General features: G+C 42.4%; 1 protein-coding gene across 8 annotated transcripts in view; it reads right to left on the minus strand.

Annotated features, from left to right (window-relative positions):
* Positions 1–7,594: 7,594 nt before the first annotated feature.
* Positions 7,595–13,589, minus strand: part of nras (NRAS proto-oncogene, GTPase) — an 85,823-nt gene continuing 79,828 nt past the window's right edge. For all 8 annotated transcript variants that reach the window (XR_011935783.1, XM_072480581.1, XM_072480572.1 and 5 more), the window contains one exon: positions 7,595–13,367. Coding sequence is in view for 1 of the 8 variants with exons in the window: in XM_072480581.1 (XP_072336682.1) it covers positions 13,335–13,367 (33 nt within the window). In the remaining 7 variants the exon portion in view is untranslated. The remainder of the gene's footprint in view (positions 13,368–13,589) is intronic.

A 13,589-nucleotide genomic window follows, 5' to 3' on the forward strand; every position in this document is an offset into this window, starting at 1 on the left:
GGTACAAACTAAATCTCGACAAAAGTGAGTATTTTGTGGTGTCTCGGCCGGGGGTGGGGGCAGGGATGGGGGGGGCTGCCATTTCGTAGGGCAGGGACCCACTTTAGGTACCTGGGGGTGCAGGTTGCCCGGGAGTGGGGAGGGCTCCGCAGGTACAACATTTCTAGTTTGGTAGGGAGAGTGAAAGCTGATCTGGCAAGGGGGATGGTCTCCCTCTGTCACTGGCGGGTCGGATGTACGCGGTTAAAATGAACGTGTAGCTGCAATTTCTGTTTATCTTTCAATGCCTGCTGATTTTCCTGCCGAAGGCTTTTTTCAGAGATTGAGGGAAGAATTACTTTGTTCATATGGGGAGGGAAGGTGGCCAGAGTTAGAAAGATGCTGCTACAGAGGGGAAGGCAGGCAGGGGTTTGGGTCTTCCGAACCTGAAGTATTACTTCAGTGGCGAATGTGGAGAAGGTGCGGAGCTAGGTCAGAGAGGTTGATTCCCAGTGGGTCAGAATGGAGGAGAGTTTGTGCAGGGGGTCGGGATTGAAAGCACTAGCAACAGCGCCGCTCCCGATAGCCCCAGGGGAGTACTCAGGGAGTCCGGTAATAATAGCTTCATTGAGAATTTGGAGACAGTTTCGCCAACACTTCAGGTTGGGGGCAAGGGTCAAGGGAAATGCCGATTTGGGGGAACCACAGATTTGAGCCAGGGAGGTGGGATAGAAATTTTCGGAAATGGGAGGAGAAGGGGATTAAGATACTAAAAGATTTGTTTCTTATGGGTCGGTTTGCAGGGCTGAAGGAGCTGGAAGCAAAGTATGGGCTGGAGCAAGGGGAAATGTTTAGATACATGCAGGTTCGAGATTTTGCCAGAAAGGAGATACAGAGCTTCCCGGTGGAGCCGGCCTCCACATTGCTGGAGGAGGTGCTGACGACAGGGGGACTGGAGAAGGGGGTAGTGTCAGCAGTTTACGGAGCTATTTTGGAAGAGGGGAAGGCACCACTAGAAGGGATCAAAGCAAAGTGGGAGGAAGAGTTGGGAGAGGATTATGGAGGAGGGGTTCTGGTCTGAGGTGCTCCGGAGAGTGAATGCCTCCACCACGTGCGCGAGGTTGGGGCTCTGGAGGAGGGGTTCTGGTCTGAGGTGCTCCGGAGAGTGAATGCCTCCACCACGTGCGCGAGTTTGGGGCTGATATAGCTGAAGGTGGTATACAGAGCACACCTCACAAGGGCGAGGATGAGCCGATTCTTTGAAGGAGTAGAAGATGTGTGTGAACGTTGCGGGTGCGGGGTGGGGGGGGGGGGGGGGGGTGCGCTAATCACGTTCATATGAATTGGTCCTGTCCAAAGCTAGAGGATTACTGGAAGGAGGTTTTTAGGTTAATTTCTAAAGTGGTGCACGTTAAACTGGACCCGGGCAGCCATATTCGGGGTGTCGGACCAGCCAGGGTTGGAAACGGGTGCGGAGGCAGATGTTGTAGCCTTCGCCTCGTTGATCGCCCGAAGGCGGATCCTGATGGGATGGAGAGCAACCTCTGCACCCTGTGCCCTGGCGGGGGGACTTGTTGGAATTCTTGACTCTTGAGAAGGTTAAATTTGAACTGAGGGGAAGGATGGAGGGGTTCTACAATTCATGGGCATTATTCATCATGCACTTTCAAGAACTGGGTAACATCGAACATTAGTTGGGGGGGGGGCTGGGTGGGCGGTTTGGAGAGAGGGGGGCGGTCTGTGTTGATGGTGACTATGGGCGATTCCTGATTCCTTTTTGCCATTTGTTTATGTGAACATGCGGGCTAATGTTTGGGGTTTGGTGGGAGGATGGGATCGTTGTTATTGATATGGGATTGACATATTTGTTACTGATTATTGTTTGTTGTTGGTGGGTGAAAATTTGGGAGAAAATGTGAAAAAGAATTTTAAAAATATATTTTTTTTAAATGGCAGTCTGGTCCGCTATCCTAACAGGGGTTATGTTGCATTGCATGATATATATGTAGCACCTTTTAGAGCTGGGTTCCCATTTTATTGTTGTACGTTTCCTCCTTTTAAAACGTTTTTTAAAAAAGAATCAGTGATTGGTTCCTACATGGGTGCAGATGGGTCTGATGTCCAAGGAGGTTGTGGTCTGTCATTGGTGCCTCTAGCACAATTGGGAGTTGAGGGAGATATATATTGGTGCGCCCCTGAACATGGCACAAAAAAACTTATCCTGATCTCTCATGGCTATTGCACGCATTCACTGCCTGGGCAAGCGTGCACCATTTTCCTGTTATCACGCCCTTACCCTGTTTTGCCTTTATTCTCTGGTTCGGCTTATAGAGGCATCAAGTTATGGCTAATGATTATATTGAGCCCATTATACCACTGTTCTCCTGTCCCCAGACCTTTTTTGCTTTCTGTGCTATATCAGTTTTGTGGCTTTGTTGCGCTGTTTGTTAAAATACAAAACCTCAATAAATATTTTTAAAATTGCTTCTTATCACCTTTAATGAAGGAAAACATTCCAAGGTGCGCCATAATGACAGACTAAGCCAACAAAGATGTTCGCAGAAGTTAGTAAAAGCTTGTTCAAAGGTGAGACTTTAAGGAGGGTCCTAAATGAGAGGGATGCAATTCCAGAGTGGTTGAATCGGGATATTCGCCAGTACTAAATTAGGATTTAGAGGCGCAGCGAATTGCAGATCAGTAACTTGTATATGGCATCAATGCCACTTAGAAGTGTGGGGAGGTGAGCAGCGCTCTTCTTTGATGTACAATTCAGAACAAAATATTTCTTATGATATGGGCACCAGGATTTATTATCCATTTCTAGCTGCCATTGAGAAACGTTTGCTAATCCCAAGCCCTGAGAATGAATAACTTCCTTGAGCATTGTTATTTCAATAGTTCTTTGAAAACCTTCCTTTATTGAGCAAGTGTTTTAGAAACGTTGAGCCAAATTTAGAGCGATATGCTCTGTGTGAACTGCCCTAATCCCTCCGTTTGGTCTATGTCACCTGATGCTTATTAGTTCAGAGGAAAAGCACAAAGTTTGATTCCTAGTGTTAAAGGATTGAGTTACAATGAGACTGGAGATACTTGGGCTTTTAAACCTTAAAAGAATGTAGCCGGGTCCCGGGCCGTGCATGCGCAGGGCTGACAAGCTGCAGCTGCGCACGCCTATGCCCCCACCGGTTGCGCCGGGAAACATGGCGCCGACTGTGCTGGACTGTGAATCCGCCCACCCCTACCACTAGCAGAGACCCCCTCCCGGCCAGCGGCACGGATCCCGGCCGAGCGTGGCGGCACCGGACACTGTCCGCAGCCGGCACGCCAGGTTTCCCACCGCTGGAACCATGCGTGGCCCGCGTCATCAGAAACTCTGCCTATTGGGGGCGCAGCATCGCGGGTGGGGCGGTTGATGACGCGCCAATGGCGTTGCGACTGCACGCGTCCAGATTATGCAGATTTGGAGGGGGCGGGGCATCACCAACCAGGCCAAACCAGCGTCTGCCCCGATTGCGGCATCGGAAGCCGTTCTCCGCCCGCTCGCCGATCCCGATTTCGGAGGCAGGCGAGGGAGAAAACCGCCCATGGTCTTGCTGAAGGCTGAATGATTTTCCTCATCAATACTTATTACTCCTTATACGAAAATTCCTGATCTCCTTCATGGCAATTAACTGCTCAATTACAATTGAAATCAGATGTTTCAATTTCTCAGGAAATAATTGGGGAAACATATGATCATATGAAGAATAATAAAGAATATAAGAGCAAGTTATTTCCTGCAAACCGAAGTATTCTTTTTTAAAAAAAAAAGTCAAAAACAAGCTCAGAAAACATGCTGAGGTTTAGCCTCTTTCACAACAATGTGAATTCACACATAATTAAAAGCTCTCAGATAGAATTAAATGTTGACCAGCATGACCATTAGCCAAGATGTGCCTTCCAGAACAATTCAAGGTAAGACTTCATAGAATTGAACAGTACATCAATTATAATTAGTCTTTTTTTTACCAAATAAGAGAACTTAGTAAGTGTGGCCCCATTACAATCAAAGAAACACCTCTTTACATAAGAAATTAATTATACAGCCTCAAAATTTACTATATCTGAGGCCAAATCAGATTTAGATTTGTTTTACTGAGTGAAATTCACTCAGGGATTCAGATAGCCTCATTTTAATCCTTGATGGATATCCTCTTGAAATATTGGCACATGAAAAGATTAATCAATTTTGCTTTCAATTCCCACCCCTCATCTTCACAAGGACCATCTTGACATTTCCCTTCCCTGACTTCTCTCCATTTCCGATGGTAGACTTGACCAATATTTATTACAAACCCACCGACTCCCACAGCTCCTCACACCTGCTTCCCGTAAGGACTCCATCCCATTCTCCCAGTTATCATCTCTGTCGCATCAGTTCTGACGATGTCACCTTTGAAAATAGTACTTCTGACGTGTCTGCTTTTTTCCTTACCGGGGTTCACTCTCACCTATGGTCGACAGGGTACATAACCGGGTTCAACCCCTTCCCCTCACTCCCAGAGCCAATATAGGGTCCCCCTTGTCCTCACTTTCCACCCCGCTACCCTCGGCTTTCAAGGGATCATCCTCCACCATTTTGCCAACTCCAGTTCAATGCTACCATGAAACACATCTTCCCCTCAGCCCTCCTGGCAGTATTCCACAGGGACCACTCCCTCCATTACACCCTGGTTCACTCCATCACGTCCAACTCCCCATCCCTTTCCCACGGCCACGTCGAACTCCCCATCCCCTTCCCACGGCAACTTCCCTTGCAATCCCCTTTACCTCCTCATCATTCAAGATCCCAAACATTCCTTTCAGGTTAACCAGCCTTTCACTTGTACTTCTTTCAACATGCGCTGCGCTGCTCCAAACGTGATCTCCTTTACAATGGGGAGACTAAACAGACTGGGTGGCCACTTTACTGAACAACTTTGCTCCTTCTGCAAGCACAGCCCCAAACTTCTAGTCACTTGCCATTTTAACTCAGCACCTTACTCTCATCCCACATGCCTGGTCTTGCCCTTCAGCAGCTGCAATGCTCCAATGGAACCCAACTCAAGCTGAAAGAGCAGCATCTAATCTTCCGATTAGGCAGGTTACAGCCCTCAGAACTCAACATCGAGTTCAACAACTTTAGACCATGACTCTTCCTCTCAATCTTAAACCCTTAAAAAAAAAAATCCCATACATGTATTGCCTCAATGCAAACCACCACCCTCCCACACCAAGATGTCTGCCTTTTGTTCTTAAATGTTGCTATTTTGTTGCAATCTCACAGCTACAGATAATATCCAACACATTTCTCTCTCATTAGTTCTGACATAGAGCCAAATGGATTCAAAACATTGTTTCCTCTCCACATAGATGCTGTCAGACCTGCTGAGTATTTCCAGTATCCTCAGTTCTGGATTTAAACCTTAAATTTGGATTTTCTATCACAATTAAGATTCAGCTATTTCTCTTTTCCTAGATCTAATGTCACATTTTATGTTTTCTACAGACATTGAATTGCATGCTCAGCTCTTTTAATAAACTTCTATAAATGTTGTGTTTTCTGTAGTAATAAAACCCAACTCTGTACTCCCATTGGTGGGGGAAATACATAACTGAGGCTTTTTCACCTGAGCCCTTGTATCTGAGAAAATTGCAATCTGGCTGCAATTTAAGAAATAAAAAGAGCTATGTGAAAGCTAATAATTGTGACGGACTCTTTTCCTTTGAGAGGAGACTGTTCAGTCCTGCAGACCCACTTAAGGGTCTTTAGATTCTGGCTTTCTCTATCTGCAGTTGAAAGGGGTTAATCGTGAGGTACACAATCTAGAATAACCCCAAGAGGGGCTAGGATTGTAATACACCACAAGTTAAGTGGATTGCAGTTTAGTGGATGTGGAGCTTCTTGAATGTTGAGGATTTGTAAACTTGACTTCAGCCTTTTAAATGACAGAGGAACCACCATCATAGTATATTTGTCCTTGATCCTCCACCTGCCTGCTCCACAGTGCCTTGGTTAGCATTGACCATCCTCCTTAGTCCCCCACTGGATGACTAAGGATGTAGAGATTAAACAGAAACAGAAAAAAAGAGGCTTTTGAAAACTGTCAAGCTTATAACAGAACGAGGAAAGCAGAAGTATTTTCATAAACATAATAGTAAAAGCAGTGAAAGAAATGAAGACAAAGGGCATGACCGAGATGTCAGGTGAGTAATTTGCATGGTTTCACAAAAGTAGTTCTGCCAATGTGGCAGTGGAGAAATTAGATAGGATAAAAAAGATACTTAAAAAGATAATAGGCAGATAGAACATCCCAATTTGAGGAGTGTAGATAGCGGAGACTCTGCCATAATCTTTCAATCCTCCTTAATATTGGAGCAGTGCCAGAAGACTGTTAAATTGCAAATATTATAACCCTATTCAGGAAAGTGGAGCAGGAGAAAACTGGCAACTACATTTCAAAATTACATGTACAATAGCATTTCAAAGTTCCAAAGGGGCTTGTATCCTGGAGCAACTACTGTAAAGGGAAATACATATACACTTGGGTATCTTGCAATGTTTCCTTGTTTTTATGTTGTATGTCTTTGAGTTCAGGTTGCAGTGTTGATTCTGATCTACAGCAGCACCAAGATAAGGAAGGGCAATGATCTGTGGGAAACAGGGTTTTATTTCTGCCATAACAAATTGTTTTTTTCCAAAAATGGCTGCTCACTTTGGAAACAATCAGTAATGAAAAGTCTCTTGGAAGTACCTTACTTGTGTAAGGCCCTTCTTGTGTATGTGATCTAGTTGGACAAATCAACTGGAGTGGAATCACTGTCCACAATAATTTCAGATAGATACAAATGGTGAAGGGGAATTTCTAAACCTAAAGTCCGTTAAAGACAATTCTTTAAATCTTCAAGTGTGGAGAAAATAAATTTTCAAAAACATGCCAAAAATAAAAATGACAGACTTGCATTTCTGTAGTGCCTTTTGTGACCACAGGATGTCCCAAAATGCTCTATACAATGCTGTCAATGTAGAGACCATAACAGCCAGTTCCCACAATAGCAACATGAAGTCAACCAGATAACTTGCTTTTGTGATGATTGTCGGATAGATATTGGTCAGGATACTGGGGCCAAGCACTCACCAGCTCTTCTTCAAAATATTGCCAGGATCTTTTATGCACAGCTTAGGGGGCAGATAACTTCCTAGATTAAGGTCTTATCTTGAGGCAGCACCTCTAGCGTTGCACCACATCCTCAGTTCAGCACTGGAGTGTCAGATTTGACTTGTGGTTCAATCCTGGAGTGGGATTTGAACCCGTGAACCACTGACTCAGAGGCAAAAGTGCTACCAACAGAGCCATGGCTGAACAACTCAAACTGTGATCACCCTGTACCCAATCAGATTTTGGCTTGGCGAAGTTAGTAGTCCTAGAAGAGATGCAAGTAGCTTGTAAATGGAGTTGCATAACTAGAAATGATGCAGTAAGTTGAAAACAAACTATAGGTGGAGCCGTTGTCAGGAATTTTTATAATCTGTTTCCTTTACGCCATAACGGAAATATATAAACATATGGTGGCAAAAACCCAGACAACTGTCATCTACAGAATAAGTTCTCTTTTATTGTCTCACTGTATTGAATACACAAAATGGCTCATGGTGAATGTTCCTGCATGCAGGAGAAACATGACCGTGGAAATCAAAGGTCACCAGTGCTTTGTATATTTTCTTTTCCTTTTGTCCCAGAGCTCGGTCAGAGAAATTCCTTTCATTTACAGAAAGTTTCCCAGTTTAAAAGACAATCTTATTTACAAAAAAGGTCAATGTCTTCATGGGGGAAAAAGCAGTTGTATCATGCAAAAATATACTTTCAGCCAGCCATTTTCACAATCATAAATGCAAACCAGCACTTCTGAGTTAACAAGACACACTTTGGAGTTACCAAAAAAGAAATTGCAGTACGCACATAGTTAAGGGAACACTCAAATATTTTGTTTCATCACTCAGAATATTACCAAATTTTAAAACCATGACGTATGAAACAAAACAATCCGGGAACCATTTCAATTTGGCCCGGTTTATTGGAAACTCCAACTTACAATTACTGACTTTTTTTGTATTGGACGGGGGGGGGGGGGGGGGGGGGGGGCAGAGAAAAAAATGTAAATCTAGTGAACTACCCATGTAGTTATTATAATAAACTGACTCCCAACATAATGCAGTGCAAGATCTGGATTATCAGCAACGGACGAGCTTAATGCAATCCAGATTTTAATGGCATACATGCAGTGGACACTGCTATTGTAGGTTAACACACAGGTGGATATTGGGAATAACAGAAGAGATAATCAGTGCAACATTCACGGTATTACAAAAGAGTCTTATTATCCAGCACTCTATATATCCAAACATGTATAACAATGCTCTACTTTTAGTATTGGTTTGTTAATACAGGAAAATGGTCCACTAACTATCACATACATCAGAACATAGATCTGCAGTAAAAGTTAAGAGTTTGGTCTATTTGCAAGTAATACTTGAAATGCATTTGAAAGTGTGTTAGATTCAGAAAATACACGCCTCCAGAATTATATTATACACTCCACAATTCCTCACAAGGTTATAATTCAAAGCGGATTTTTTCAAAAGCTACAATTTGTGCAATTTGAGTGTTCCCAAATAAGCAATGCCTTTCTGCGAAAACCACAGAAACATTTTATGTTACAGTGTGTTTTTGTCATTCGTTATACCTGAATCTCAATACACAGAGCATGCTCATTTGGTGCAGTGCATCACAGAAATGTATTCCCCCACAAAGCAAATTCCATGACAAACTGAGCCTACTGGACATGCTCAGCAGAACAGAGAAAAGTTCCATTCCACTATGTACAAGCCTAAGGGAGACAGCACCTTTTTTTGCAGAGTGGGGGAGATTTAGCCAACAGATCCCATTATACCCCAAAACTATATTAAGAACGTAAGAAAATGACATTGAATTCTTTAGTAGAAACATTGCTAGTTTATCAATACATCTCAAGCCCAAAAAATTAGAGATGTCCATAAAAAGGAATTGAGAGAATAGCACAGCTCTGGCAGTATTGAACAATGATTGCAAATACAATATCAAAACAGGGTAAAACATTCATCTTTTCAATTATCAGAACACAATTAACCATACATTTTTAGTACATAACATTTGTTATGTGAACATTTGAATACAAAGAGACAAATTTGTCAGGAAATGCGATTATGCAATGGACAGAAAACACTCTTTGCATCTGCAAAGAGCATTCAGTAGTGAAAATATTAGGTCCGAAATCCTGAAAAAATGTAAAAAAGATGCTGTCTCTCAGAATCTTAATACAACGGCAAGCAATGGCTATAAATCAGTCTGAAACCATAGCAAATGCTTTGATAAATGCAAAACAAAAGCCCTGCCATTGTACATACACTAATACTTTAATTACATCAGAACATGTCAGCAGCCTCAACAGATCGATTTGGACCACTGAAAACGCATGTCAACATTAAATAGAATCATTCTCACAACTGCATATTTTACCAGAACGTTTACACAGTGAAAAGTTCAGAATAACTTTCAAGTAAACCTATGGAGTTTAAAAGGGCAATGTCTGATTTACTAGTGTCCTGTTGGAGAGGGTTACATCACATAGCACTTTATGGGCACTACTATTTGTAGGACTTTATGAAAGACAATTTTTGAAGCTGCTTATAGGAGGTCTTGAGCAGACATATAGGCTCCTTCACTACTTCGGCATCTCAATTCTGCTAGTCTATCAGTGACATGGGGTGGGAATAATTCATGCCTGCCATGCAATAACAGTACAGAAACCAGTCTGGAACTCCTGACCCATTAGCTTGCAATCTGTTAAATTAGCCTATTAACAATAAATTTGACACTGGCCACAGATTTTGTGGTTGCTGATTCCAACTCCAGAACCCTCTCAATCTGTAAGGCATAACTGCAGAGGCTGCGCTATTCAACTTAACAACTGAATTGGGACAGTCACCCAACTACAACTGGGCTGAGGAAAGGAGGAAAAAAATTTGGGAAAATGTCCCAATTTGTTACCAGGAAATCACAGTGATAAGCATCACACGGAACTGTCCAGAATTCCTGAACATTCTGGAAGAGGGTAGAGGCTGTGGTTCAGATTGAAGTACAAATTAATACTGCCCACATATGCCTTGGAGGTGCCATAGTTGAAGTGAATGGATGGAAAACAGTGATCAAACTTAAACGCCAAGACAGCAGAAACACAGCTGGAACTTACAGTAAATCAAGCATTCTCTTCTTAAGCCTATATTAAGACTTAGTAGCATGTGGAGAAGTTATATTAAAAAAAAAATTTGAAGTCCCAGGTCAAGATGTGATCATTAGGCAATCACATCTCAGCAAAGCAAAATCTGAGTGAAGTCTTTTTCAGGTGAAAGACTAACAGTGGTTATCAACATGTGCAAGGATGAATTTCAGGTTTAATTTGCCAATATTTATCTAAATCACCAAAATATGGCAGAGCAGTCATTGACTAGCAGGTCAGGCTGGAGGTGTAGAATAGTTAACTCCCGTTCCTTTGCTCCAAGTAATTAGGACAAGCGAGTTAAATACTGAAAAACAAGGTACCTATGCAGAATTTAAGTTTTGATTTCTGGAGCTTCCTAATGCTGAACAGCAAACCCACCTGTAGGCCTTGCTGTCCGCAAAAAACACTTGCCATATTGAGCTCTGGTGACATGATCTGGTTACCTGGACATTACACTAAAGAAACAGGACAGGCTATGAAAAAAATATCACAATGTCATGAATGACTTGTAACATTTTCTTTTGAAAGGTTAATCATTTTAGATGTGGCAAGTTTATTACAGGCTGCAAGTGCAGTGAAGGGTGCACGGAATGACAGAAAAGCCCAAGGGTATTAGCAAATGTGCTCTTATTGGCACGTCTTATGCCTGCCATTGCACATTGCATCAGTTTGGGGTTTGCTCATCACTGTCAACCTCTTGGGATGCTCAATGTGATCCGACTTCATGCAGCAGTATGGGCTGTTATGGAGTTGGTCAGGCTATTTTTTAAATTGATGTATCAAATCGGAAACATTTCTCCCAAATTGTATTATGTTTTAAAATGTTATTACTTTTGCAGTTACAAAACCAATGCATACAGTGGACAGGGTAAGCCCTTAATCTATCTCCTTGTTCCAAAAAACAATTCAATTGAATCCAATTCATGGTCTGCACAAAAGAGACATACTAGATCCATGCTGACAAAAACAGACATTACACCTGATGGTGCGCTTGATCCGACACTTGATCTTAGTCTAAAGATGTGCAAGTTAGGTGGATTGGCCATGCTAGATTGCCCCTTAGTGTCCAGGGATGTGCAGGTTATGTGCGGTTACGGGGAAGTGCTTTTTCAGAGGGTCGGTGCAGACTCGATGGGCCGAATGGCCTCCTTCTGCACCGTAGGAATTCTATTGTTCTATGGATCATGTATTATGATGATTTAAAGATACAAACTCCCATTAGATTTTCAATTAAGCATGGAGGTGCTTTCTATCAAACACAATTTTAAATGTGTTGACTGCAAAGCAGAGTTCAGGGCATGTGTTAGAATATGGTTCATAGAATCCCTACAGTGCAGAGGGAGGCCATAAGGCCCACTGAGTCTGCACTGATCCTCCGAAGGAGCACCCCACCAATGCCCACACCCCCACCCTATCCCTGTAACCCCACTTAATCTTTTTGGACACTAAGGGACAGTTTAACTTGGCCAATCCACCTAACCTGCATATCTTTGAACTGTGCGGGGTAACTGGAGCACCCGGAAGAAACCCACACAGACACGGGAGAAAGTACAAACGCCACACAGTCACTCAAGGTCAGAATGGAACCCGGGTCCCTGGCACAAAGAGGTAGCAGTGCTCATCACTGTGCCACGTGGTCTATTGGTTGCTTTAAAAAGTATTGAGGATCCTTCCTTCCCCCCCACCCCCCACCACCACCACCACCCCATGAAATGATATCCAAGACTCAACTTTTAAGACTAGTAAAGTCTGTTTTAAAGTTTCTTGTTGCTGTACAATAGACATCAAATCTCATCACCAGAACAGAATTCTATATGCCTGAAAGCTGAAAGGTCCCACATGTTTGCAGGGATAATGCTGCTTGGCAATATAAAGAATGGATGCACTGTAAACCAAAAACAACCATTCTCATATCAGGTAAGGCACAAAGGAAAATAAAGCACAAAGGTCATCTCCTTACTTGCCTATTAATATTCTTAAGCAATCTTGGCCTTATTTCCTGTATTGAAAATGGGTTAAAACTCTATACTGAACTTATTTGAGCCACGGGCTGGTTAAAGTCAATGCTGTTAAGAACCAGCCACATAAGATACTCTGCAACAGTGATCAAATTTTTTAAACAATTCAATATCCAAAAACTCAAGAACTATTCTGTAGATGGAGGAAGTGCAAAGCTTCCTATTTATTCTGAACAAATCCCTGCACTGTGATTTTCCCAACAGGTGATACTTTCAATAACTGCTCATCGACAGCGGGAAGGCTTACAAGAACAGAAATTCTGCAGAAACCCTAAGTCAGGATCATAGATACTCAACTGTTTATTTTGGGCTACAATAATTTAGCAAGAGAGAACACATATTACGAACATGTCCTACATATGCATGGTGCAAACACATTGTAACTTTCCAGCACAGGTTGATGTGGTTATCTAATCATTGACCTGCTGTAGTAGGTAACTGTGGCTACATTTCAACAAGATTTCACTTGCTGGTTTCACAGTTGCACTCGTTTCACTAATTCGGTATCCCTTTTAATGCTTGGTGTGAATGTCCAAATGAACTGTCCCTATAAATGCCATGCAGATCTCGACATGCCTACAATACCCTTAAACCTCCAGGCCAAGTTAAAGAAAAAAAAATATATTTGTTTACACATTTGAAATCTGTTTGGCAGAAGTAGACAGTTCAAGTTAGCCCAAAGATTCAAAGCAACAAGAATTTTTTTTGTTGCAGTAAACAGGCACTTCATATTTTTAAAACTCAGTCTAATCAGTATGTATTACTGTCTGATCACTAACCCCAACACAAATTTGGTTAGTGTACTAAAAAAATGAAATCCAGTAAATTTAGTGTAATGTACAGGAAGATGAGCAAGTAAGTGCATCTGTACCTAGTAAACCTATCCTACATCTCAACACATTTTTATAAAAAGAGAAATGGGGCAGGTATGGTCTGCAATTTCACACTGAAGGACACGGTCTTTTTCCCATCTTTGCTCAGATTTTGTTTGCGTATTTTTCACACTGTTAGGTAGAAGGCATCCAATATATCCTGCAGGGAAATAACAAAAGATGCATTTTAAACAGTGATCTACACATTACAGTAAGCGGTTTGCAACTTGACACCTCTTCAATTTTGCGGTCATGAGACACATTGAGGATTATTTATGGCACAAAAGGGGGACATTCGGCCCATTGAGTCCATGCCACCTCCCTGTAGAGCAATCCAGTCAGTCCCACTCTTCTGCTCCGTCACTGTAGCTCTGCAAATTTA

This window comes from Scyliorhinus torazame, chromosome 17 (assembly GCF_047496885.1).
Source record: "Scyliorhinus torazame isolate Kashiwa2021f chromosome 17, sScyTor2.1, whole genome shotgun sequence".
Lineage (NCBI taxonomy): Eukaryota > Metazoa > Chordata > Chondrichthyes > Carcharhiniformes > Scyliorhinidae > Scyliorhinus > Scyliorhinus torazame.